This window comes from Gigantopelta aegis, chromosome 7 (assembly GCF_016097555.1).
Source record: "Gigantopelta aegis isolate Gae_Host chromosome 7, Gae_host_genome, whole genome shotgun sequence".
Lineage (NCBI taxonomy): Eukaryota > Metazoa > Mollusca > Gastropoda > Neomphalida > Peltospiridae > Gigantopelta > Gigantopelta aegis.
This window is the reverse complement of record NC_054705.1, coordinates 19,929,881-19,956,994: the sequence shown is the minus strand read 5'-3', so window position 1 is coordinate 19,956,994 and position 27,114 is coordinate 19,929,881. Positions and strand designations below refer to the sequence as shown.

Genomic DNA, 27,114 nt, shown 5'->3' with positions numbered 1-27,114 from the left:
ATGTGATGAATGGGTTCGAGAGAAACTAAAGCTCTGTGGCATCAGATTTAGGAACAAATGTGTACTTTAGACACAGCAGCTTTCGACCGTTTAGTTGTCACCGATTGCCAAAGTATTATATAGAGTTTTCTCTAGCCTTCCCCTATATATCAATATCAATAATTGTACGGCTGGAGGTGACTCGAGCTATCGTGGATTATACAGTTAGCACATGGAAATCTAGTGTGTTCTGTAAATATGGTAATTCATGAAATAAAGATTTTGATAATCAAACGTGGATTATACAATTGGCATACATTTAAAATATCAAACAGGACAATACTTGAGGATCATTTTATTTTTTATTTACAAAAATAAATCAGTTAGGACATTACATCTTACATAATACAATGACTCTAAATAAGTATGTGTAAAATATTAAAATATTATCCAAAAAAACACACACAAAAACTACTCAACTTAAAATAACTCAAAGCTACAAAAAACCACTCGATGTTCCACTCAATAATATAGGCTTCATCTGGAATAATGAAAGAAATGTAGAGAATAAAATATTTGTTTTATTTAGGAGATAACCATATGGAGTTTTTAGATTTGCGGGTGTTATTGTCTATTTGATCCCGCAAATGTAATTTTTGACTGATTTGTTTTTCAACGGAATTAACTGTATATCTGGTATTTCTTTAAAAAAAATACATGGCTGCAATTTAACTGTAGACCCATAAACTGTCAACTTGGTCTGTTCCAATTGCTGATGGCGTCACTTTCTAATGCCGTCATTGGCTTTCTGGTATTATTTTCATTTGATCCCGGAAAAAAGAATGTAATTAACCAATCACAATACAGAACACACTCGCCATCAGTTTGCAACAGTGTGTAACATGCTGATGTATATATACAAAAGTTTAAAAAATACAACATCTGGCCAAATGGCTTATGAGACACTCCAAATTTTTTAAATTCGAAAATATTAAAAAGCATATTGTGCTAACTTCTAAATAAAATATAATTTATTAAGTGTTTATTATAAAATGCAGTGCAATACAGGTAATAAATTCCAATAGGGTTAATCAGTGAAAGCAATCATAAAAGTGCTACACGTTATGAATGTTTGTCTTCTTGAAAGGGGCAGGCTGGCAATATTTATTCATATTAGCACGAAAGCTATATCAGGATGCAAACGAATCACTACGCATTTGTCGGCCTCTACATGGATTAACACTAATTTAGAGGGTAGAATGATGTAAATACATGGCAAAAAGGTCTAAGGTTAGCACATTTTCCCCGAATATCTGTATATATTTTGCCCGAATTTGAGGTTTTGCTCCAGCACTAAAGGGGCAGTTGACCACCATCACCACCACCACCCTCCCGCCTCCCCCTATCGCGTATGCTTATTAGCATGGTTAAGACAGTAGTGGACGACGGTTTACCTAAGTTGGCAGGACACAAAAGCAGACGAACAACGAGTTAAAGGCATACTGTCACAGATTTAAGGACCTTATTTCTCTAAAAATTGATAATAAATAAAAATTACATTAATTGTTGGAAACCAAATCTAGCTATCGCATCATCTTAACTGAACCATGATGGGGTGAAATCCATGTCATCCCTCTCGGCAATTTTAGTTTTTGAATTATGGACCATTACCATAATTCAATTATTTTTACAAAATATCATTAATAAATGGAGTATGGTGGTTATGAAGATGGCTAAATAAAGTACATTTAGGGACAAATCAAATTATATTTGTTCAGGTAATACTTTGTTAGTCCAGTAAATAGGCCAGTGGTCTGTGACAATATGCCTTTAAAGAAAGACAACTCTGCAGTAGCCCATCACAGTTCAAGCCGAGATAAAAAGTAAGATAAAAGCAACTTGTTAAGAATCACCGCAGGGGTCGAACTAAAATAATGAACAAATTTGAAATATACAAAACGTCTAGGTTGATTACTTATGTTCTAAATACATAAAAAATAACGAAATTTAAATCTATAAGAGTTAATTACGAAAGGCCTTAAAAGTGTATATTGACATAAAACCGTTAGAAATATGAGAGAGGAAAACATGATAAGATATTTCTATCCATTTTATATTGACTTGAACCCAAACAACGAACTAAGTCCACAGTTTAAAGAAACCACATCTAATGTTATTTTAATAACATTGTAAACAAACGTTTAACGACACCACTAGAGCACATTGATTAATTAATCATCGGCTATTGGATGTCAAACATATGGTAATTTTGACAAAGTAATAGAGAGGAAACCCACTACATTTTTCCATTACTAGCAAGGGATCTTTTGTATGCACCATCCCACAGATAGGATAGCACATGCCACTGCCTTTGATATACCATTTGAGGTGCACTGGCTGGAACAAAAAATAGCCCAAATGAGTCCGCCGACGAGGATTGATCCCAGACCAACCACGCATCACGCGAGATCTTTACCACTGGGCTACGCCCCTAATAGTAACATTGGAAAGTACATTTGCTACTAAAACAGACAACCACAACAGAATTACAATCCATTTTAAACTGAAATGAGCCCAAATAACGAATTTTGTCGTTCGTTTTAAGACAGTACATCGAATAGCAAGACAAACAAGACAGTGTGCATAGTTTTGAAAATGACACATCGAATGGTATATTAAATAACTATTAGACTCTATCATTAACAAACAAAAACCCCCAACAAAAATCCCTCACAAAACAACGACGATAGTACAAATAAAATAGTTGATGCATACGCAAAAGACTGAAAGTATTATAGTACATCCAGGAACAGATCTCAACATAATCTGAGCATGTTAGAAATCTTTTTTTTATCCTGGTTTAACCGAACACAGAAGTGCTGGCAAAATTCGAGCTAAATGTCAAGGGACAGCACTCTTGAACCTTTGCAGAAGTTATGGAACCTTAGTAACTTCGTACTTGCTCCGTGTGCCAGCGCCTTCTTGGTTGGAAGCCGATCAGTTTATGCGGGAGACGGTGTATCTATCAGACCATTCGTGACCACTTCCATGGCTGAATTCGTGGTACCGTTGACGATGTGACGCCATCGGCTTTGGCGATGTGCACGTCGGCAAGACAATACAGTTTATTAGCTGATTAAAACAAGTGTAAAACATAGTACATATATGTAAGCAAAACACTACAAAAGTATCAAAGTATATCTCTCATCATAATCTGACAGCTCAGATACCAGATATCAGATATTTGATTCTGATTTAGCCGGATCTACAAGCGCGGGATCAGTTTTAGCTGAGTAGTAAGGGAGAGGATTCTTGGTCGGTTGTGGAAGTGATGGATCCTTAGTAACTTTGTCCTTGCTCTGTGGCAGCACCTTCTTGGTTGGAAAGAGGTCAGTGTAAGCTGGAGGGCCCGCGTCCGTCCTTGCATCTGAGATGACTGCCATGGTGAGAGTACGGTTGGCGCTGCGACGCGAACGGTTCCGGCGATATCGGCAACACAATGCAGTTATCAGTATGACGACGAGGAGAACCAGGACGATGGCACCAATAACTGAACTTATTGTCACAACGTGTCTGACCAGCAGGTCATCTGTGGAAAGAAGTTTGTTTTGTTTAACGACACCACTAGAGCACATTGATTAATTAACCATCGGCTACTGGATGTCAAATAATTGATAATTATGACTCAGTCATCAGAGAAAAAACCCTCTTCATTTTTCTTCTAGCATCAAGGGATCTTTTATATGCACTTCCCTACAGACAGGAAAGCACATACCACGGCCTTTGACCAGTTGTGGTATACCGGCTGAATCGGGAGAAAAAAATCCCAATCAGTTGAATCGATCCACTAAGGTGATTCAATCCTGCGACGCCAGCATCTCAGGCGAGCGCTCAACCGATCAAGCTAAATCCCGCCCGTGTATTGAATAAATATGTGTTTAGTTTTGAAGAAAAAATAAAAGAAATGTTTTATTTAACAACGCACTCAACACATTTTATTTACGGTTATATGGCGTCAGACATATGGTTAAGGACCACACAGATTTTGAGAGGAAACCCGCTGTCGCCACTACATGGGCTACTCTTTCCGATTAGCAGCAAGGGATCTTTTATTTGCGCTTCCCACAGGCAGGATAGCACAAACCATGACCCTTGTTGAACCAGTTATGGATCACTGTTCGGTGCAAGTGGTTTTCACCTACCCATTGAGCCTTGCGGAGTACTCACTCAGGGTTTGGTGTCGGTATCTGGATTAAAAGTCCCATGCCTCGACTGGGATCCGAACCCAGTACCTACCAGCCTGTAGACCGATGGCCTAACCACTACGCCACCGAGGCCGGTGTGTTTAGTTTTGAAGAAAAAATAAAAACAGGGCCGTAACTAAGGGTACCAATTCCAATAATAATAATAATAATAATAATAATAATACATTTTACTAAAAACATAAGTATAAATATTACAAATTATATTATAAGAAATGCTGTTGTTATTTACTTACTTAATCAATTATTTATATTTATTTATTTATTTATTTATTTATTTATTTATTTATTTATTTCTAAACATTTTCCACAAATGGCGTTTGGTTTATATTTGTAACATTGAAGACGTTTTCAAAACATCACGAACTGGCCAATCCTGGTAACAGTCAATAATAAAAAAACCAGAAATATAAAGCTTGTTTTATTTAACGACGCCACTAGAGCACATTGATTTTTTATCTTATCATCGGCTATTGGACGTGAAACATATGGTCATTCAGGAAACCCGCTGTCGCCACATAAGCTACTCTTTTACGACAGGCAGCAAGAGATCTTTTATTTGCACTTCCCACATGCAGGATAGCACACACCATGGCCTTTGTTGAACCAGTTATGGATTACTGGTCGGTGGAAGTGGTTTTCACCTACCCATTGAGCCTTGCGGAGCGCTCACTCAGGGTTTGGAGTCGGTATCTGGATTAAAAATCCCATGCCTCGACTGGGATCCGAAACCAGTATCTACCAGCCTATTAACCGATGGCCTAACCATGACGCCACTGAGGCCGGTAACAGAAATATAGTCAGAACCACATTCCAGTTGTTTTGCCATGTTATTTATTGTACGAGTGTATAGTGCGCAAGAATATCATACCACGAGACCACGTAGCAGTCGAGTTGTATAAATCTTGTTCACTATAAACGAGACTTACTGTCGTGATACTTCTCTTGGTAATACTTCTCTTGGTAATAGATGATGCTGATTTGTGAGGTGGAGAGGACATCGCCGTCGTGGTTGTAGAAGACCGTCATGGTGTCCTCTGTACTCGTGTAGTACTCCGTGCTTCCGTTACAATGCCTCGGAATTATCTGTAAACCTACATATAAAATATATCAGAACATAATTGTAAATAAAGAAGAAAATCAATAACATAAAATAACCCTGACACTATCATAACATATTTCTGGGGCAATAAACTATTTATTAAATAATAATAATAATAATTAAAAAAATTAAAATAAATAAACCAACCAAACAAAAACAAAAACAAAAACAAAGCAAAACAAAATAAAACAAAGTAAATAAGCACACAAATACGTAAAGTCAAATAAAGTAAAATGGTGCAGAATAAAACAGAACAGAACAGAAAGGAAAAGAAAGAAGCCAAAAACAAATAAGCGAATGACAGGTAAAGTCAAATAAAATAAAATAAAATAAAATAAAGTATATAAAATAAATTAATATAAAATGTAAAAAAAAAAACCCAGAATAGAAGAGAAAGATAAAAATAAAATAAAAAACAAAACAAAACAAAACAAAACAAAAACTAACTAAGCAAACTTAACTAAATTAAAGTAGAATCGAACAGAACAATAGAAGAAAAAAAAATCGGAACAAAATAAACAAGATGAACAAATAATTAAGCGAATAAATGCGTAAGGTCACATGAAATAAAGTAAAGATATACAATAGGACGGAACAGAATAGACGAGAAAAATAAGATGATTTTGTTTCGTTTTGTTTAACGACACCACTAGAGCACATTGATTTATTAAGTATTGACTGTTGGATGTCAAACATATGGTCTTTTGACAGTCATAGAGAAAACCCGCAACATTATTCCATTAGTAGCAAGGGATCTTGTATATGCATAATCCAACAGACAGGATAACACATACAACGGCCTTTGATATACCAGTTGTGGTGCATTGGTTGGAACGAGAAAAGAAAGATAAGATGAAAACAATGAACAAACTAAACAAAACCAAGCAAGCAAAACAGAAACAAAACAAGAACTGAAAAAACTAAACTAAAAATAAATATAAAATTTGCAAATCGAAACAAAACTGAAAAAAAAAAATATATATAAAGTAAAGAAAATGATATAAACCAACATATAATGAAATGGGGAAAAAATAAAAAATAATAATAATAATAAAACAAAATAAAATAAAATATAAATGAAAAATAAGACAAGAGAATAAATCAACAAGCAAGAACACACACACACACACACACACACACACACACACACACACACACACACACATATATATATATAATTGATAAAATAAACAGAAATAAATTATAAATATATTTATCCGTTGGTGAGAACATCATGTGCTATTTATGATTACACATACTTCTTAACACGTGCACGTGTGTTAATAATTTCAAGACATACGACTAGCTGCTTCTAGGTGATGACCAGGTCACCAATGCCATACGTCCAATAAAAACCAGCGCGACGGAAATCGATTAGACTGTGATGTATAGTTAACCTGACAACTATGTGTCTGTGACGCGTAAGTCAGCTACAAGTTCAACGGCTGTAAATAACTTTTAGTTGAAAAAGATGTTAAAATTTGCTTCATTCCTGGTTTTTGAGGATATGTACGAAATAGAATAATACATTCGTGTCCATTAGATACCATTTATCTCACAACTCGTCATTCCTTCTCAGGACAGCGAAGGATGCGGTTGTGTTCATCGAACGTCGAGGTTTCTCTCTCTCTCCCCCCCCCCCCCCCCCCCCCCCCCCCCTTGGGGCTGTGTTGCGCGGGCTTGGTCCTTTGGCCAAGTATCGCGTTGAACACAATGGGAGTTCAGCTATTGTTACCAATAGACCGAAGAGAACAAGCAGTAGGAGGAGATGGCGTCCCAAGGCGGCTCATGGGGGAACAAACCCCGGTGGCTCAACCGCCAGGGGCGGTCCCTCCTGCTTCAAAGAAGAAGTCGAGACCGGCAGGGGCGGTTCAGGAGGGGGGGGGGTAAAACCGGCAGCCCAACTGTCGGCGTCGGTCCCTTCTGCTTCACCGCTCCCCAATACTCGGAAACAGCAGACGCCAGGAGCGGCAAGGGGGGGGGGGGCTAAGCTGTCAGCTCAACTGGCAATGCCGGCCCCTCCCCCTGCAGCACCAGCGCCGATGGAGACAGGACATGCCAAAATATCGTCAGCTCCAGCCAGCCCACCGGCGTCTCCACGAGTTGTTGCGACTGCTGGTGCAGAGCGGGACGCCAAGAAGAGGAAAGTGTCGGTTCAGGACCCGTCTGACATCCAACCCACTACTTGGCAGATCGTCTGCGACAAGCTTCCTGGACGGTACCGCGAATGTGTCAAGGGGGAGTTCACTGCTACCTTCCAATTGCCAGGAACCTTCATCCCCAAGAGTTGGAGACCAACAATCTGGTCAGGGGCGGTACCAGTTCCAGTACGTCGAGAACAGTTGCACCTTCTACTTGACGTCTGAGCGGAACGGGGTGTATCGGCAAGGACTGGTGAAATCAGACATGGATAATCCAATCGTCCATCGGATTATCAGGCTGATACTTCCGAAAGATTACCCAGCCTTACTTCGGGGAGAGTGCTACATTGACCTGCCTCATTTCTTCCCGAGGTTCCGGGCCGATCACCCCAACATCTCGCCATGAGTTCCGCCAAACCTCTCCTAGGACAGGAACCTCCTTTTTGGGCCTTAGTTGGACTTTTAACTCTTTTGGCCGTGGTTCTGGTAAGCAGTCCGATACACTTTATTTTGGCAGCCCGTCTAAATTGCTCAAATCACCCTAACAACTTTTTGGTCGAGCTCTCTAATATTAGTTTTGGGATTTTAAATTTTATCGAGACTTGAGTCGACCTAACTACTAAATTCGTATTCCAAATTCCGCTCAGCTTAAACTCACACACCCCCCCCCCCCCCCCCCCCCCCCCAGCCCCGGACCATATAGATCGGACCTCCGTTCAAAATTTTATGTCGAAATTACTTTAAAAAAATAATAATTATTAAACAGTCCGATCCTCTCTTCTTTGTCTTATTTATTTTTGGTCTGTCCTAAAATGCTCCAAATTATATAAATATTCGACCGAACAGTCAATTTTTTATTTTTTTTATTTTTGGCTTGTATCTTTTTATTTAATTCTATTAACTTTTTTTAGTAATTGGTATGTTAAAAATTCTGCCCGTTTTTAATTCTGCCCCCCCCCCCCCCCCCCCCCCGCCATCCCTCCCCATCCCAAGTCAGGTCACTGATCTGATCGGAGGTCGGACTCTGGATGGGCGTGTTCGAAACCATAGTGGTATATGGGCACGTTAAACTAGTTATCTGTCTATCTATCACAACTCGTTGTTTAAAAACGTATCAAACTCGCTTTCGCTCGTCAGATACATTTTAAAACAACTCGTTGTGAGATAAATGGTATTTAACGGCCACTCAAGTATTATTCTGTATATATAGAGAGAGATAGACAGATGGACATACAAATATACAGACACGTAAATAAGGCAGGCAGACAGCCAAGCAGACAGACAGACAGACACAGATGAATTAATAACTAACGAAATAAATAAAAATAAAAGTAAATAAATAAATAAATAAATATCCTACAGCAGTTAAAACAAGACCACTCTCAGACATTTGTTTTTACTGTATTACATTTTATAAAATACATACATACATACACACATACATGCATGCATACACATACACACATACATACATAAATACATACACACATACATACATACATAAATACATACATACATACATACATACATACACATACACACATACATGCATACATACACACATACATACACACATACATAATACATACATACATACATACATACATACATACACATACATACACACATACATACACACATACATACACACACACATCCATCCATCCATCCATCCATCCATCCATACATGCATGCACACACACATACACACATCTATCGATCCCTCCATACATGCATACATATATGCATGCATGCACACACACACACGCATGCACACAAAAGTCGCATACCATCGGCAATAACTAGTTGATCATTGCAGACCATGGTATTCCCAGAAACGGATCGGATCTCAAGATGAATGGGACGATTTGGGTTCGATGCTCGGATGAACCATTGACAATACGACCTGAAATGGAAGATTCAGAAGATACTAGTATTTGTGATTATAGGTCCGGACCCAGGAGGAAGCGGGTGGAAGAAGGAACACATCATACACCCGTGACAGTTGACAACGAAATCGACCCCCCCCCCCCCCCACACGAAAACACTTTTGTTTTGTTTAACGACACCACTATAGCACATTGATTTATTAATCATCGGCTATTGGATGTCAAACATTTGGAAATTTTGACATATAGTCTTAGAGAGAAAACCTGCTACTTTTTTTTTCAATTAGTAGCAAGAGATCTTTTATATGCTCTATCCCACATACAGGATAGCACATACCATGGCTTTTGATATACCATTATTGTTAAAAGTTCAAACAACTATACAATTTTGGAAAATATGTCTGTAAAACTAAGCATATATGTATGATCCCTGCATTTTTGTGATTGCCTCGTTGGCCGAGCAGTTGAGGTAGCGGGCTGTCAAATGTCATGCGATCAAGTTCAGTGGTTTCGAATTCTGCCAACTGACACTTTGTGGGGGTTTTGTTTTCTCTCCCACGCCATATAACCGTAAATACAATGTGTTGAGTGCGTCGTGCTCCTATATTTGTATTTAAATTTTGTGTGTGTACAGACAAGCTGCATAGGACAATGTCAATTAATAACTTTACACACATTTTTTTCAAAACGTGGGGTAGGATGTAATCCAGTGGTGAAGCGTTCACGTAATGCGCGGTCGGTCTATGGTAGGTCTCCGTCTGTGGGCCCATTGAGCTATTTCTCGTTACAGCCAATGCAGCGCGACTTGTATATCAAAGGCCGTGGTATGTGTTATCCTGTCTTGGGTGTGGTGCATATAAAAGATCCCTGGATACTACGAAAAACGTGTAGCGGGTTTCCTCTCTATGACTATGTCAAAATAACCAAATGTTTGACATTCAGTAGCCGATGATTAATAAATCATTGTGCTCTGGTGTTGTCGTTAAACACAACACACTTAGCTTGTTTCAAAAAGCGCAAAATCAGCTGGAACGGGAAAACGTACTTGGCAGTATATGGGTATATATAATTGGCACGGTCTGATGCAACCAACGTTGATATTCCGCACATGGTGACAGTGTCTGATGTCGTTGTAGTCGTGGCTGTAGTCGTAGACCAGGCTGAGGTTGAGGTTCTAGTCCTTGATGCAGCCGTGGTTGTAGTTGTAGGCCAGAATGAGGTTGAGGTTGTCGTCTTTGATGCAGCCGTTGTTGTAGTTGTAGGCCAGAATGAGGTTGAGGTTGTAGCTGAGGCCGTTTTCGTGGTTGTAGGCCTGGCTGTAGTCGTGGTAGTAGGCCTCTTTGTAGTCGTGGCTGTAGCTGCAGTTGTAGTAATTAGCGGATCGTCTGGCAAACAGAAACAACATGTAAATTAATAATTTTATATAGAAATAATAATAATAATGTTTGGAAATAAATAGCAAAAGCGTACCCTGCAATTTTTACCCATCGCTAGATTTTCCCATTTTTGTTCTATATTTGATAGTAATTTTGCATACATTTTTATCACCTTGGCAAAATTTGTATATTTTGCATCATTTTAGATGAAGTGACGGACTTCCACAGCCGTGGTGCCGTAATTATGACGGGTTCATAACTGTTTTGAAGGTGATTCATGTGTGCATGTCATCACAGCTATATTTTTTCTAATGAGGTCTGCCCTGTGATAGGTTTTGTTTAGTAAACTAGTCTGGGAGTGGCAGTCCTCTTTTCAGGGTGCAGAAAGGATGTGTTGTCCGCTAAAGGATCTCCTCGCGAGTGGCTGTTCTCCTGTAGACGAGGAACTAGATAGAGATTCATGGAATCAACCACTATTTTGTCGAATGCCCATTGAACTCTGCACTGTGCAGAGATACGGTCTTGATCGTGGATAACGGTTTTCTCATTTAGATTTATTATAATTATATTTTGCTATATATAATTTAAAAGTAAGTTGTTTTGTATTAATTAAGATAAATTAAATGTTATCTTTATTAGTTACAATAATTCCAATTATTACGTATCAAGATCAAGTTACGTTGATTTTAATTAGGTTATTGCTAGTAGTTTTATGCTTGTTATTTTGTGTCAACATATTTTCTGATAAAGAATTAAATAGCGAAAACTTGATATTGAAAAAAGAATTCTGATTATAAAAGGAGACGTTTGACTATTAATTCATATAGAGATATACAGATATATAGACAGACAGACGGACAGATATATATAGATACTAAAGACTGTCTAAACGTTCGTAGAACTAGGAATATACCAACTGTTTCTACTTTACTTTGCAATATAATCATCATTGACCGTAAAGGGACTGCATTCTAAGATGTTTCCGACTAACAAAATCTTTTTAACGTCTAAAAATACACCTTAAATATATTTTTTGGTTTAAAATATCAGTGTCTGTATATTCAGTATGTTTCTGGTCGTCTTAATATTTGTAAGAAGCTCAAACTGGATTTTGTCTTCAAATAATTTTGTACGAAAAAAAAACATATTTTAGGAAATAAAATGAAATTTAACCTAGTACAAATACCAGAACGATAAACAAAACACGTTTAATATAGAGCCACTAATATGTTATGCAGGAAAATATATTTGATATGTAATTACAGTCGTTAAAAAGGCTCTGCTAGTCGATAACATCTTTAAAATTGCAGCAAACTCAGGACTGTCCGTTTAATGCATTTGGCATATTTATCCTTCAAAATACTGTTGCCAGTAAAATAGAACTCTTCTTTTGCAGCTTTCAACATTTGATCATCTTCAAAAAACGGATACCACAAAAGAAGGCTTTCAAAGTCCGGAACAGATAATAATCACTCGGGACCAGATCTAAGGGTCCTTAAGCTGCTCGAAGCCACACTTGCTGATACCAGCTTTGACTTGTGCAATGGAGCATTGTCACGGAACAACCGAACACCAGCTGCTCGAAGCCACACTTGCTGATACCAGCTTTGACTTGTGCAATGGAGCATTGTCACAGAACAACAGAACACCAGCTGCTCGAAGCCACACTTGCTGATACCAGCTTTGACGTGTGCAATGGAGCATTGCCACGGAACAACAGAACACCAGCTGCTCGAAGCCACACTTGCTGATACCAGCTTTGACTTGTGCAATGGAGCATTGTCACGGAACAACCGAACACCAGCTGCTCGAAGCCACACTTGCTAATATCAGCTTTGACTTGTGCAATGGAGCATTGTCACGGAGCAACAGAACACCAGCTGCTCGAAGCCACACTTGCTAATATCAGCTTTGACTTGTGCAATGGAGCATTGTCACGGAGCAACAGAACACCAGCTGTTAACAAATTCTACTCATCCATTTATTTATTCGGTAATTTTTTTTGCATTTTCATGTTTCTTCCTCTTCGTTTTTTTTCTTCTTCTCTTCTTTGTATTTCTTTGTTTGTTTGTTTATTTCTTTTCTCCTCAGATCAATACTGACTCAGGCACACGAGTAACAAAATATTATCTGTGAAAATATGTTTATGTATGTATATATATATATTAGTGTATGCATATGGAAATATATGTACATGAGTATGTTACAGACACTGTGTAAGACAATGATTCAAGGCTGCCCATATATATATATATATATGTATGTATGTATGTATGTATGTATGTATGTATATATGTATGTATATATATATATATATATATATATATATATATATATATATATATATATATATATATATATATATATATATAGTAGTCGTTTTCGATTTGAAAGACGCAATTCAACTCTCTCACGAAACAAGCCTGTCATGTAGAGATAAACATACACTTTTAACGATATATATATATATATATATATACATATATATATATATATATATATATATATATATATATATATATATATATATATATATATATAACAACCCAAACATCTGTCGTGTTTGTTTCCTTGGCTGCTTGTCTCAGTTGTGTTAATCAAATTAGCACAAAAGGCTCCAGTGATAGTGGTTTTTGAAGGCTTGTTGCCAACTATTACAACTGTTTTGGCATGTCACAAAACATTTGCCAAAATATTGCCATATTGTTTTCCAGACCTTGGATCATCTTTAACGATTTCTCGACGTCCGCGTTTGAATCTAGCAGACCATTTCACAATTGATGAATAATTGGTAGATCCACCATCATATACACCAGCCATACGCTTATGGATTTCAGCAAACATTTCACCTTCCTTGGGGAGATAATTGAAGATCGTTTTGTATTCCAGTCTGGTCAAGTTGATAATTTTAGTAGGGTAGGTAATCGTTAAAGGGACATTCCTGAGTTTGCTGCATTGTAAGATGTTTCCGACTAATACAATATTAATAATACTTGCATATTAAATATATTTTCTTATTTAGAATATCAATGTCTGTATTTTCAATGTGTTTCTGGTCGTCTTAATATTTGTAAAAAGCTCAAACTGGATTTTTTCTTCAAATAAAAAATATATTTTAGGAAATTTAACGTAATACAAATATTAGAACGATCAGAAACACGTTTAATATACAGCCACTAATATTTCATGCAGAAAAAAATATATTTGATACGTAACTACAATCGTTAAAACGTCTCTGTTAGTCGATAACATCTTAAAAATTACAGCAAACTCAGGAATATCCCTTTAAGCAATATTTTATAAATTTACAAGCAAGAAGAGTCGTGCTGTTGATAGGACATTAGTATTGCAAAACAGCCTTTCAGAAGAAGAAAAAAGGACAAACACATATAGAGATTATTATACGAGCTTCTGTGTCGTGCTGATTTTACGAAACGAATGTCGTGATTTTTGTATTGATCGAGCAAGAGCGAGGGTAATACATAATATGAGGTTCGTAAAAATAAGTACGATACACACGCAAGCTTAATAATTTCTTTATTATCCATATTATTATTGTACATTCTTTTATGAATAACAAGGGCCGTCTCAAAATGTTTCAACCATAACTAGAAAGAAACGACAAAATGACGTCAAATATATAAACGGAGAGAGAGAGAGAGAGAGAGAGAGAGAGAGAGAGAGAGAGAGAGAGAGAGGGAGGGAGGGAGAGAGAGAGAGAGAGAGAGAGAGAGAGAGAGAGAGAGAGAGAGAGAGAGAGAGAGAGAGAGAGAGAGAGAGACATACATACAAACAGACAAATAGGCATAAACAGGGCTATAAAACAATTGAATAGTGTCATCCAGAACGTTGCTATTTTGTTCTCTAGATCTGACCGACCAAAACCATATTCCCCAAAATTGTATCTCTCACACGGAAGAGGCGAAAGGACGTTGGGTAGTCGACGTGGCTTCCATAATCCACTATCAGGTGCTAGTTCTTAGGAGGACTGCCACAAAGCTAAAAACATCCATGTCCGCGATCACTGAGGAGTTGGGGAATTAACGTATTGCGCATTACGCAACACGCATGCACGCATATGGAAGCGCTTCAGTTGATTTCTATATAAACTGTTGTTTACGCACTACGAACACTACGCAATTTGTCCAATCCCTACAGCTCCACCTGTAGGAGGACTGCCACTCCGAAGACTAGCGTAGAAAACCCAAACTTACACAGGATAGAGCTCAATGGAATATATACAGCAGTGGTGGCATGCACTGATAAATTGCGTTTAGAGGCATTCAAAGATAAACATTTGGCATTCCACTGCACACCTTAAACAGAGGGGCGGGACGTAGCCTAGTGGTAAAGCGTTCGCTTGATGCGCGGTCGGTCTGGGATCGATCCCCGTCGGTAGACCCATTGGGCTATTTCTCGCTCCAGCCAGTGCACCACGACTGGTACATCAAAGGCCGTGGTATGTGTTATTCAGTATGTGGGATGGTGCATATAAAAGATCCCTTGCTGCTAATCGAAAAGAATAGCCCTTGAAGTGGCGACAGTTGGTTTCCTCTCTAAATATCTATGTGGTCCAACGCCATATAACCGTAAATAAAATATGTTGAGTGCGTCGTTAAATAAAACATTCCCTTACTTCCTTCCCTTAAACAGCTCTTTTCATCAACCACCCACCCACATACACCAGATATTGTTCATACGAGTCTGCAAACATGTAGTGCTATCATTCTGTTGACCGAATCAGACATGACCTACTTCTGTCTTGGTAAAATTTGATCTTGATCGACTTCATGGTAGCTGATGTCTGAATGTTGGACTCCAAAACGACGGTCATGGCACCGCTGTAGCCGGTAAAGTAGAGACGCTTCAATTCAGACTGACGTTCGCAGAAGGTACGTAAAACGGTGTCTCCTTCAAACAAAACAGAAAGGAATATTTGGTTTAAGGGGATTTATCAAAGGTAGCAGTATACAGTTAGCTCCCTTGTGTAGCATGTCGCAACAACAGACCGGCATCGGTGGCTCAGTTGTTAAGCCATCAGACTACAGGCTGATAGGAACAGGGTTCACTGCTCTGTACCGGCTCCAACCAAGAGCGAGTTTTTAAGAGCTCAGTTGGTAGGTGTAAGGCCACTGCACCCTCTTCTCTCTCATTAACCAGTAACCAACTAACAACTAACAACTAACACTCTTCTCTCTCATTAACAAGTAACCAACTAACAACTAACAACTAACCCTCTTCTCTCTCATTAACCAGTAACCAGAAACCAACTAACAACTAACCCTCTTATCTCTCATTAACCAGTAACCAACTAACAACTAACACTCTTCTCTCTCATTAACCAGTAACCAACTAACAACTAACAACTAACCCTCTTCTCTCTCATTAACCAGTAACCAACTAACAACTAACAACTAACCCTCTTCTCTCTCATTAACAAGTAACCAACTAACAACTAACAACTAACTCTCTTCTCTCTCATTAACCAGTAACCAACTAACAACTAACAACTAACCCTCTTCTCTCTCATTAACCAGTAACCAGAAATCAACTAACAACTAACAACTAACCCTCTTCTCTCTCATTAACCAGTAACCAACTAACAACTAACAACTAACCCTCTTCTCTCTCATTAACCAGTAACCAACTAACAACTAACAACTAACCCTCTTCTCTCTCATTAACCAGTAACCAACTAACAACTAACAACTAACCCTCTTCACTCTAATTAACCAGTAACCAACTAACAACTAACCCTCTTCTCTCTCATTAACCAGTAACCAGAAACCAACTAACAACTAACAATTAACCCTCTTCTCTCTCATTAACCAGTGACCAACTAACAACTAACAACTAACAACTAACCCTCTTCTCTCTCATTAACCAGAAACCAACTAACAACTAACCCTCTTCTCTCTCATTAACCAGTAACCAACTAACAACTAACAACTAACCCTCTTCTATCTCATTAACCAGTAACCAACTAACAACTAACAAATAACAACTAACCCTCTTCTCTCTCATTAACCAGAAACCAACTAACAACTAACAACTAACCCTCTTCTCTCTCATTAACCAGAAACCAACTAACAACTAACAACTAACCCACTTATCTCTCATTAACCAAGAGCGAGTTTTTAAGAGCTCAGTTGGTAGGTGTAAGGCCACTGCACCCTCTTCTCTCTCATTAACCAGTAACCAACTAACAACTAACAACTAACACTCTTCTCTCTCATTAACAAGTAACCAACTAACAACTAACAACTAACCCTCTTCTCTCTCATTAACCAGTAACCAGAAACCAACTAACAACTAACCCTCTTATCTCTCATTAACCAGTAACCAACTAACAACTAACACTCTTCTCTCTCATTAACCAGTAACCAACTAACAACTAACAACTAACCCTCTTCTCTCTCATTAACCAGTAACCAACTAACAACTAACAACTAACCCTCTTCTCTCTCATTAACAAGTAACCAACTAACAACTAACAACTAACTCTCTTCTCTCTCATTAGCCAGTAACCAACTAACAACTAACAACTAACCTTCTTCTCTCTCATTAACCAGTAGCCAACTAACAACTAACAAGTAACCCTCTTCTCTCTCATTAACCAGTAACCAACTAACAACTAACAACTAACCCTCTTCTCTCTCATTAACCAGAAACCAACTAACAACTAACCCTCTTCTCTCTCATTAACCATTAACCAGTAACCAACTAACAACTAACAACTAACCCTCTTCTCTCTCATTAACCTGTAACCAACTAACAACTAACAAATAACAACTAACCCTCTACTCTCTCATTAACCAGAAACCAACTAACAACTAACAACTAACCCTCTTCTCTCTCATTAACCAGAAACCAACTAACAACTAACAACTAACCCACTTCTCTCTCATTAACCAGTAACCAACTAACAACTAACAACTAACCCTCTTCTCTCTCATTAACCAGTAACCAGAAATCAACTAACAACTAACAACTAACCCTCTTCTCTCTCATTAACCAGTAACCAACTAACAACTAACAACTAACCCTCTTCTCTCTCATTAACCAGTAACCAACTAACAACTAACAACTAACCCTCTTCTCTCTCATTAACCAGTAACCAACTAACAACTAACAACTAACCCTCTTCACTCTAATTAACCAGTAACCAACTAACAACTAACCCTCTTCTCTCTCATTAACCAGTAACCAGAAACCAACTAACAACTAACAATTAACCCTCTTCTCTCTCATTAACCAGTGACCAACTAACAACTAACAACTAACAACTAACCCTCTTCTCTCTCATTAACCAGAAACCAACTAACAACTAACCCTCTTCTCTCTCATTAACCAGTAACCAACTAACAACTAACAACTAACCCTCTTCTATCTCATTAACCAGTAACCAACTAACAACTAACAAATAACAACTAACCCTCTTCTCTCTCATTAACCAGAAACCAACTAACAACTAACAACTAACCCTCTTCTCTCTCATTAACCAGAAACCAACTAACAACTAACAACTAACCCACTTATCTCTCATTAACCAGTAACCAACTAACAACTAACAACTAACAACTAACCCTCTTCTCTCTCATTAACCAGTAACCAACTAACAACTAACAACTAACCCTCTTCTCTCTCATTAACCAGTAACCAGACACCAACTAACAACTAACAACTAACAACTAACCCTCTTCTCTCTCATTAACCAGTAACCAACTAACAACTAACAACTAACCCACTTCTCTCTCATTAGCCAGTCACCAACTAACAACTAACAACTAACCCTCTTCTCTCTCATTAACCAGTAACCAACTAACAACTAACAACTAACCCTCTTCTCTCTCATTAACCAGTAACCAACTAACAACTAACCCTCTTCTCTCTCATTAACCAGAAACCAACTAACAACTAACAACTAACCCACTTCTCTCTCATTAACCAGTAACCAGCTAACAACTAACAACTAACCCTCTTCTCTCTCATTAACCAGTAACCAACTAACAACTAACAACTAACCCTCTTCTGTCTCATTAACCAGTAACCAACTAACAACTAACAACTAACCCGCTTCTCTCTCATTAACCAGTAACCAACTAACAACTAACTACACCCTCTTCTCTCTCATTAACCAGTAACCAACTAACAACTAACAACTAACCTTCTTCTCTCTCATTAACCAGTAACCAACTAACAACTAACTACACCCTGTTCTCTCTCATTAACCAGTAACCAACTAACAACTAACTACACCCTCTTCTCTCTCATTAACCAGTAACCAACTAACAACTAACAACTAACCCTCTTCTCTGTCATTAACCAGTAACCAACTAACAACTAACAACTAACCCTCTTCTCTCTCATTAACCAGTAACCAACTAACAACTAACCCACTGTCTAGGGCTCCGTTCCACGAAGCGATCTTAGCCCTAAGATTACCTTAAGCGCATAGCTACCCTATGCACTTATGTTGATCTTAGGGCTAAGATCGCTTCGTGGAACGGGGCCCTGGACAGACAGACCAGATAGCTGAGGTGTGTGTCCAGGACATCGTGTTTGAACCTTAATTGAATATAAGCACGAAAATATGTTGAAATTAAATGAAAGAGTTCGCTTGTTGGTTTTGCACAGACCCATGTTTGAAGGCTAATTATTTGGAATATGAAGTCAATTCGTAAGCTTAGTGATAGCCAAGGAGTTATTTAAAAAAATTACAATTGGTTTTTCACCAGGACTGTAAACAGTTCAGCTGAAATGAGGCTTGGTACAAATAGTTATTTTTAGATTTATTAGTTTGTTTTTCAGTTATGTTATTTTACTTAGCCACGTGGTAAAACGCTCGCCAGATGCGCGGTCGGTCTAGGAACGATCCCCACCAGTTATTTCTTGTTCCAGAGTGTGTACCACGACTGGAATATCAAAAGCCGTGGTATGTGTTATCCTGTCTGTGAGATGGTGCATATAAAAGATCCATAGCTATTAATGGAAATATGTAGCCGGTTTCCTCTCAGACTATATGTCCAAATTTCCAAATGTTTGACACTCAATAGCCGATGATTAATAAATCAATGTGCTCTAGTGGTGTGATTTAACATAACAATTTTTAACTTTTAAGTGGATAGGGTAAAAGAATAATTTTTAGATTTGGAGGGAGGATAGTGCCTATGCCCGTGCTTCTTTCCGACTCCATTTGTTCCGACAGGATAGAGAGTACAGTGCATCTTCAGCTGCATGCCCTCCCTCGGGAAATAAAAATGTCTCAAACTCGTGTCATAAATTGCGTATGACTCTCCCGCTCATGTAATAATCTACATATAATGTGTGTATGTATGTATGTATGTATGTGTGTATGTATCATACATACACACATACATACACACATACAGACATAGATATACAGATAGATATACATGTACATATAGTAACTATATGTACATGTATATCTATCTGTATATCTATGTCTGTCTCAATATATATATATATATATATATATATATGTGTGTGTTTGTGTGTGTGTGTGTGTCTCTCGCTCTGTGTGTATGTGTGTGTGTGTGAGAGAGAGAGAGAGAGAGAGAGAGAGAGAGAGAGAGAGAGAGAGAGAGAGAGAGAGAGAGAGAGAGAGAGACAGACAGACAGACAGACACATGCACGCACACGCACGTACGCACACACGCGTATACACATGCATAAAACAATTCCAGGTCCAGCAAGTAAACTCTTTTCTAATGAGTGCGTCTACAACATTAATTTTGTTCTTACCGTCTTTGACAGTTGTTATCAAGCTACAGGTCGCTTCTCGGCTGTGTTTAATGAAGGGTGGTCGAATTTCCAGGTGAATCGGGAGTCGAGGGTTGGTGGCTTTGAAGACCCATTGACAAGAAACTCTAAACATAAAACATATATATATATTTTTTAAAGCAGGCATATTACAAACAATGATAACCCTAGTAATATGAAATTATTATTTGAAAAGTATGGGCACTGTAAGGCCAAACAAAATAAATGTCTGGTCTCTGGTCAGCGTGCGCGTCGATTTTGAACCTCGAGCGTCAATTTTTTTTTTTAATTTCCCGTGGTATGACGTCGATTTTTGTTGGAAATTAAAGGGACATTCCTGAGTTTGCTACATTGTAAGATATTTCCGACTAATAAAATACGTCTACGATTAAACTTACATATTAGATATATTTTTCTTGTTTAGAATATCAGTCTCTGTATATTCAATGTATTTCTGGTCCTCTTAATATTTGTAAGAAGCCCAAACTGGATTTTGTCTTCAAATAATTTCGTAGAATTTGTTGTTTTCTTTTGTTTTATATTTATGTTTTTGTTTTGGTTTTTGTTGTGTTTTTTTTAATTGAGTAGATATACTGGTAAGAAAAATTAGTACAGTTAGCAGACAGACGTTTTACTGAATTTATGTACCTCGTTTTCCTTTGTGACAAAAGCTATATAAAGAACCCAAACTGATTTAACTCTCTGGGTTTTTTTTTATGAAAGGTCACCTTCGTGTAGTTCAGGAAAATAAGTTTTCTCGGGGAAGTATTTCGTCACGCCTGGGTGACTTTTGTCACGTAACAGGTAGCGGGTGATTGTGCGTTAATCGCTACTCTTTGCCGTCACAGAGGAGACGTGTTCAAGTTCTTTATTTGCCTTAAGTTAAAAAATACTTATCAGCATATATACATATATATATATATATATATATATATATATATATATATATATATATATATATATATATATTCAGTGCTCTAGCTAGCAATAAATAGAGGGGCGCAGCGCCCTGCCCGCGTTTTGCGCCGCCCTGTCATATTTGTGTCCGAACCGCCCCTGATTATCGCCGCCCTGCCCTAATTCATTGTCAAATAAAAATACAAAATCTTGTTTCCTGTCAAAGCGTGTACAGTGTTGTTACGAGTCTGAATTCCCAACTGAAAAACGTTTGACAATACATTGTTTGGCCAGTTGTGAAAGCGATAGCAGTAACGTGGTATGTTTTTTCTTCTTCTATTGTTAGTCGATATAACTGCAGACGAGCGGACAGGCAGTCTTACAAAGCTTGGATGTGAAGTAATCCTCACACCGTCACGTACATAACCACACACCACCTAGCAAACACCTAGTTGAAAGTAGGCCATCATGATAAACTTCGACAGAACGTCAAATGCGAAATTTTAAAAGTAATTTTTGCCGTTGCAAATACCCAGACCAAGATACATATAGTTTTAACTGGTGTCAGTAGTCCTTATCAATGACACATTGATTGCATCTTTATAATATGGCACAGAGTAAACTAGCAACACTGGTTATTTGGTCTATGTAGGCATAACTGTGTTTTGTTAAAAGCATGCCTGCTATTTAATGAAATCTATCTAGACCTTGACATGCAATAATAGCCGTTTTTAAATGCAGTGAGCAACTTGTTACAAATATATCCTTATGTCAATGTTTTAAATTTGTTTGTTCTTTTATTTCTTTATTTCTTTTTATTTATTTCTAATCATTCTCTTTTTTTTTTTTTTCTTGATTTCTTTTAATTATTTCATTTATTTATTTTAAATTACATTTGGGCATGATATTAAATGGTATAAATACTATATATAATAGAAAAAAGAATAGGATTTTTTAGGTGATCCAACCTTTTGTAAAACATTTTAATAGTTAAAATTTTATTTTATTTAACGACACCACTAGAGCATTTTAATTTATTAATAATCGGCTATTGGATGTCAAACATTTGGTAATTTTGAAATTTAGTCTTAGAGAAAAAACCGCTACTTTTTTCCTTTAGTAGCAAGGGATCGTTTATATACACCATCCCACAGACAGGATAGCACATACCACGGCACATACCAGTCGTGTTACACTGGCTGGAACGAGATTTTGTTTTAATAGTGTCTATATTTAGTATATTTGTACAATAATATTGCATTCGGCGATGAATATACTGTTTCATCAAACATCCAAATTTAAGAACAATAAATTTGGGTTTAGAAATTGATTGCCCCCCTCCCTCCAAAAACGTTTTGTAAATTAAAACCAGCATAGATATTTCTACATATACATGTATGATATTTATGAATGTAAAATATTCGATCATATCCAGCACTTGCCTCAAAAATAAGATTTTTTGCGTTAAAAATGCCCTACAATTAAATTAGCGCCCTATCAAAATCCTATCTAGTACACTGCATGTATATATATATATATATATATATATATATATATATATATATATATATATAGTGGTGGGATGTACATATATGTGTGCACTTTAAACATTATCGTGGTATAGTAATAAAACGTGAGAACTTACATGAACCAGTCATATATACAAGATGAAAACAACGTCTGCACTGTTTTCTTTCTAATTTAGATATATGCAACTGTATACCCGCATGCGTTCTATGTGTCTAATGCAATAGTACGCATAAACTGCACAGGCATCGAGGGATGACATCACTTTTGTTTTCAGTTGTGGATGCATTATTTCCGATGGATAGGTGGATAAATGCATGAATGGAAGGATAAATAAATGAATGGGTGGATAAATGAATGAATGGGTGGATAAATGAATGAATGGATGGATAAATGAATGAATGGTGGGACAAATGCATGAATGGTGGGACAAATGCATAAATGGTGGGACAAATGCATGAATGGGTGGATAAATGAATGAATGGGTGGACAAATGAATGAATGGATGGACAAATGCATGAATGGATGGACAAATGCATGGATGGTGGGACAAATGCATAAATGGTGGGACAAATGCATGAATGGGTGGAGAAATGAATGAATGGGTGGACAAATGAATGAATGGATGGACAAATGCATGAATGGATGGATAAATGCATGAATGGATGGATAAATGCATGAATGGATGGATAAATGCATGCGTACATTCATGGATGCACTGATGACTGCATGAAATCGCGTATGCATTTCCTATATAATACTATAACTCACTGTTCGGAAGGAGAAACGGAATAACGACCTGACTTTATTTTCTGCACATCGTTGTTCACCCAAAATGTCGCTGCGTCCTCACAAACGGCGCGCATTGATGATACAGACACTAAAAAAAAAGAAAAAAAAAAGAATAGTGTCAACGTCAACAACATCCACAACACCAGAATCTCAGTTTAATATGTCGAGATTTTCGAGATATCGGATATTCGACACAGTCACAAATAAGAACAAAACGAATAGTGTAACATCAGCAACATCCACAGCACCAGAATCTAAGTTTAATATGTCGAGATGTTCGAGATACCGGATGTTCGACACAGTTACTAACAAAAACAAAACGAATTATGTAATATCAGTAATTTCCACAACACCAGAATCTCAGTTTAATATGTCAAGATGTTCGAGATATCGGATGTTCGACACAGTTACCAACAAAAACAAAACGAATTATGTAACATCAGTAATTTCCACAACACCAGAATCTCAGTTTAATATGTCAAAATGTTCGAGATATCGGATGTTCGACACAGTTACTAACAAAAACAAAACAAATAGTGTAACATCAGTAACTTCCACAACACCAGAATCTCAGTTTAATATGTCAAGATGTTCGAGATATCGGATGTTCGACACAGTTACTAAGAAAAACAAAACAAATAGTGTAACACCAGTATTTTCCACAACACCAGAATCTCAGTTAAATAGATTCAAAGTATCGCTTGTTCGATATACCTGATGTTCGACACAGCCACTAACAAAAATAAAAACAAAACTAGTGCCACATCAACAACTTCGATAACGCGAGAAGCTCCGTTATATACATACATACATACAATACATACATACATACATACATACATACATACAGATAATTTTTATTCAAATTTATTTTAAAAGTCTATGGTCATGTAAATATTCTGGAAAAATTTCCTGGGAAGAAATATATCATGACGTTACGTGTTTTCGATAGGATAAGCGAAAGATCTTAACACAAAGAAAAAGATTTGTCAAAAATTAGGAGGAATATACAATAAATAGACCAATTTATGGTGTTTTTTCGAATACGATTTGTATGTTAACTCGTGATATGTGAAAAACGTATTTTCTCTATGTACTACCTGAACACGCCAGTGTAGAAACAATCACTAACAACACTGTTGCTGTAATGGATCCCATAATGGTAAAACAAATATGATGTAGGTTACGTGTTCCCTTCAGTGATCGCCAATTCCAGTCACGGCGTATGTCGGTCGAAATGTTAAAATGAGGTGTGAGGTTAATCTAACACGGAAATATTTCGAAATAGACTGGCAAATCCCTTGACGTCACAAAATCCAGCGGGAGTCGAGTTTATTCTTGTTATTGTAGAGTTAAATTACACTCTGAGGTATGTGAAAACAATATTTTCTCTATGTACTACCTGAACACGCCAGTGTAGAAACAATCACTAACAACACTGATGTTGTAATGGATCCCATAACGGTAAAACAAACACAATGTAGTCGCCAATTTCAGTTTAGTCTCCGTGGGTAGATCAGCCCGTCACGGGGTATGTCGGTTGAAATGAGCCGAGGATACTCTAACACGGAAATAGTTTGTGATATACTGGCAATTACTTCACGTGACAAAGGTCAACGGGAGTGAGGTAAGAGTTAAAGATATAAAGTTTGTTTTGCTTGACTACACAACTAGAGCACATTGGCCACTCTGAGGTAGGCCTAATTGTGGCCTGTTGTATGGAGGAGGAGGGGCGAGATTCGTCGCTAAGGGAGCCAGCGGGTTAACTAATAAATCCGTAATAATAGAGGAAGTAAACTAACTACTGAAACCACGTGTTCATTAAATACATTCAGGATTAATTAAAATGTTCATTATTTTAGTTACAAGTGTCACGTTTGCTATTTTATCTACTTAAAAAGAAAGTACCTATAAATCAGGACCCAGGAACTAAACGTTGTTTGTCCCACCAACCCACCCAAACAATACAGGGTGCCCTCCACTTCACATATTTATTTCCCAAGTTAATTTATCTCACACATATTCTTTGTATAATTGACTGAGGGCGGGACCCTATCGGTTTAGGATCGATCTCTGTCGGTGGACCCGTTAGGCACCACGACTGATATATCGAAGGCCGTGGTATGTGCTATCCTGTTTATGGGATGGTGCATATAAAAGATCCCTTGCTACTAATGGAAAAATGTAGCGGGTTTCCTCTCGAAGACTATTTGTAAACAATTACCAAATGTTTTACATCCAATAGCCGATGATTAATAAATGTGCTCTAGTGGTGTCGTTAAACAACAAAAACTTCTTCTTGTATAATTAACTCTGCGTAAACAATGCCTTCCCCAAGTATTATGTGTAATACCAACAAGTAAACATCCACGTCGCAAATCTAGTAAATCACTGACCAATGAATAGTTATAATATGTTGTGGGTAAGTGAGTTAATATACATGCCTCCACCCCCACCCCCACCCCCATTCTTAGACGTGTGATCAGTTTTCTTATGTAGCCTGAGCGGCATATAGTCCAGTGAAAAAGCGCTCACCTTACGGCAGTCATTTTGGAATCTATCCCCATCGGTGTGCCCACTGGGCTATTTTTCGTTCCAGCCAGTGCTCCACAAGTGGTATAACAAAGGCCGTGGTATGTACTATCCTGTCTGGGGGATGCTACATTAAAAAAAAATGTCCGTGCTTTATTATATGCAAAGGACGAGGATGCCAGGTGGGTGCAGGGAACTACACAGAGACTGCAACCGTGGAGGAAGTTGAGACAGGTAGGCGATGGTGTGGACAGAAGACAGAATCGGAGGAAACTGACAGGGTCGAAACAGATTGAAATCGTGGACTTGTTTTAGTTTTATTACAAACTGTTGTAATTAAATTATAATTATTATGTTGTCCCTGGGGTAGCTTTTTCTCCCATTTTCTTGAGGACAGCTGTCTTGTGTGCCTCACTCTCTTCGTGTAACTGAAAGAAGATGTTAACAAACTGAATCACAATTGACAACATTTAGCAGGCTTTATTTTATTTTATTCATGCAATATACTGATATTGCTGTTACATACTGAGTACTTATTTAATGTTATAATATATAATTTTAAACATTATCAGTGATACTGTGAAACTCAACTTTTAGGCCTTAAACATTATCTTAAGAAAATTATCATTTGCCGCAGGGGGTTAGTAAGTGTGTGTGTGTGGATGGGGGGGGGGGGGGGGGGGGGAAAATGCTCCATCCCCAAACAGGAATTTGTTTGCCTTTATAAATTTGTTTTCTAAAATGTTGGTTGCCCACCCCCACTCCTATCGGATCGCCCACCAGTGCCACCCCCTGCACATATAAACACTGGGGGAAATGGGTGCCCACCCCACA

The 27,114-nt window shown here is 37.7% G+C and overlaps 1 protein-coding gene across 2 annotated transcripts; it reads right to left on the bottom strand.

Moving 5' to 3' along the window:
- Positions 1–2,347: 2,347 nt before the first annotated feature.
- Positions 2,348–25,339, bottom strand: LOC121377194 (cell wall integrity and stress response component 3-like). 2 transcript variants are annotated; one of them, XM_041505101.1, is made up of 8 exons: positions 25,151–25,339; positions 23,728–23,836; positions 20,515–20,639; positions 15,505–15,660; positions 10,419–10,758; positions 9,275–9,390; positions 5,171–5,335; positions 2,348–3,568 (listed from the first exon to the last, which is right to left on the bottom strand). In XM_041505101.1, exons 1-8 carry the CDS (start codon positions 25,206–25,208, stop codon positions 3,216–3,218), a joined length of 1,422 nt encoding a protein of 473 aa, XP_041361035.1. In that variant the 5' UTR covers positions 25,209–25,339; the 3' UTR covers positions 2,348–3,215. The 2 variants fall into 2 exon arrangements, with proteins under 2 accessions (XP_041361035.1, XP_041361036.1); XM_041505102.1 differs by having other exon boundaries at positions 24,849–25,300.
- Between the last annotated feature and the right edge of the window lie 1,775 nt (positions 25,340–27,114).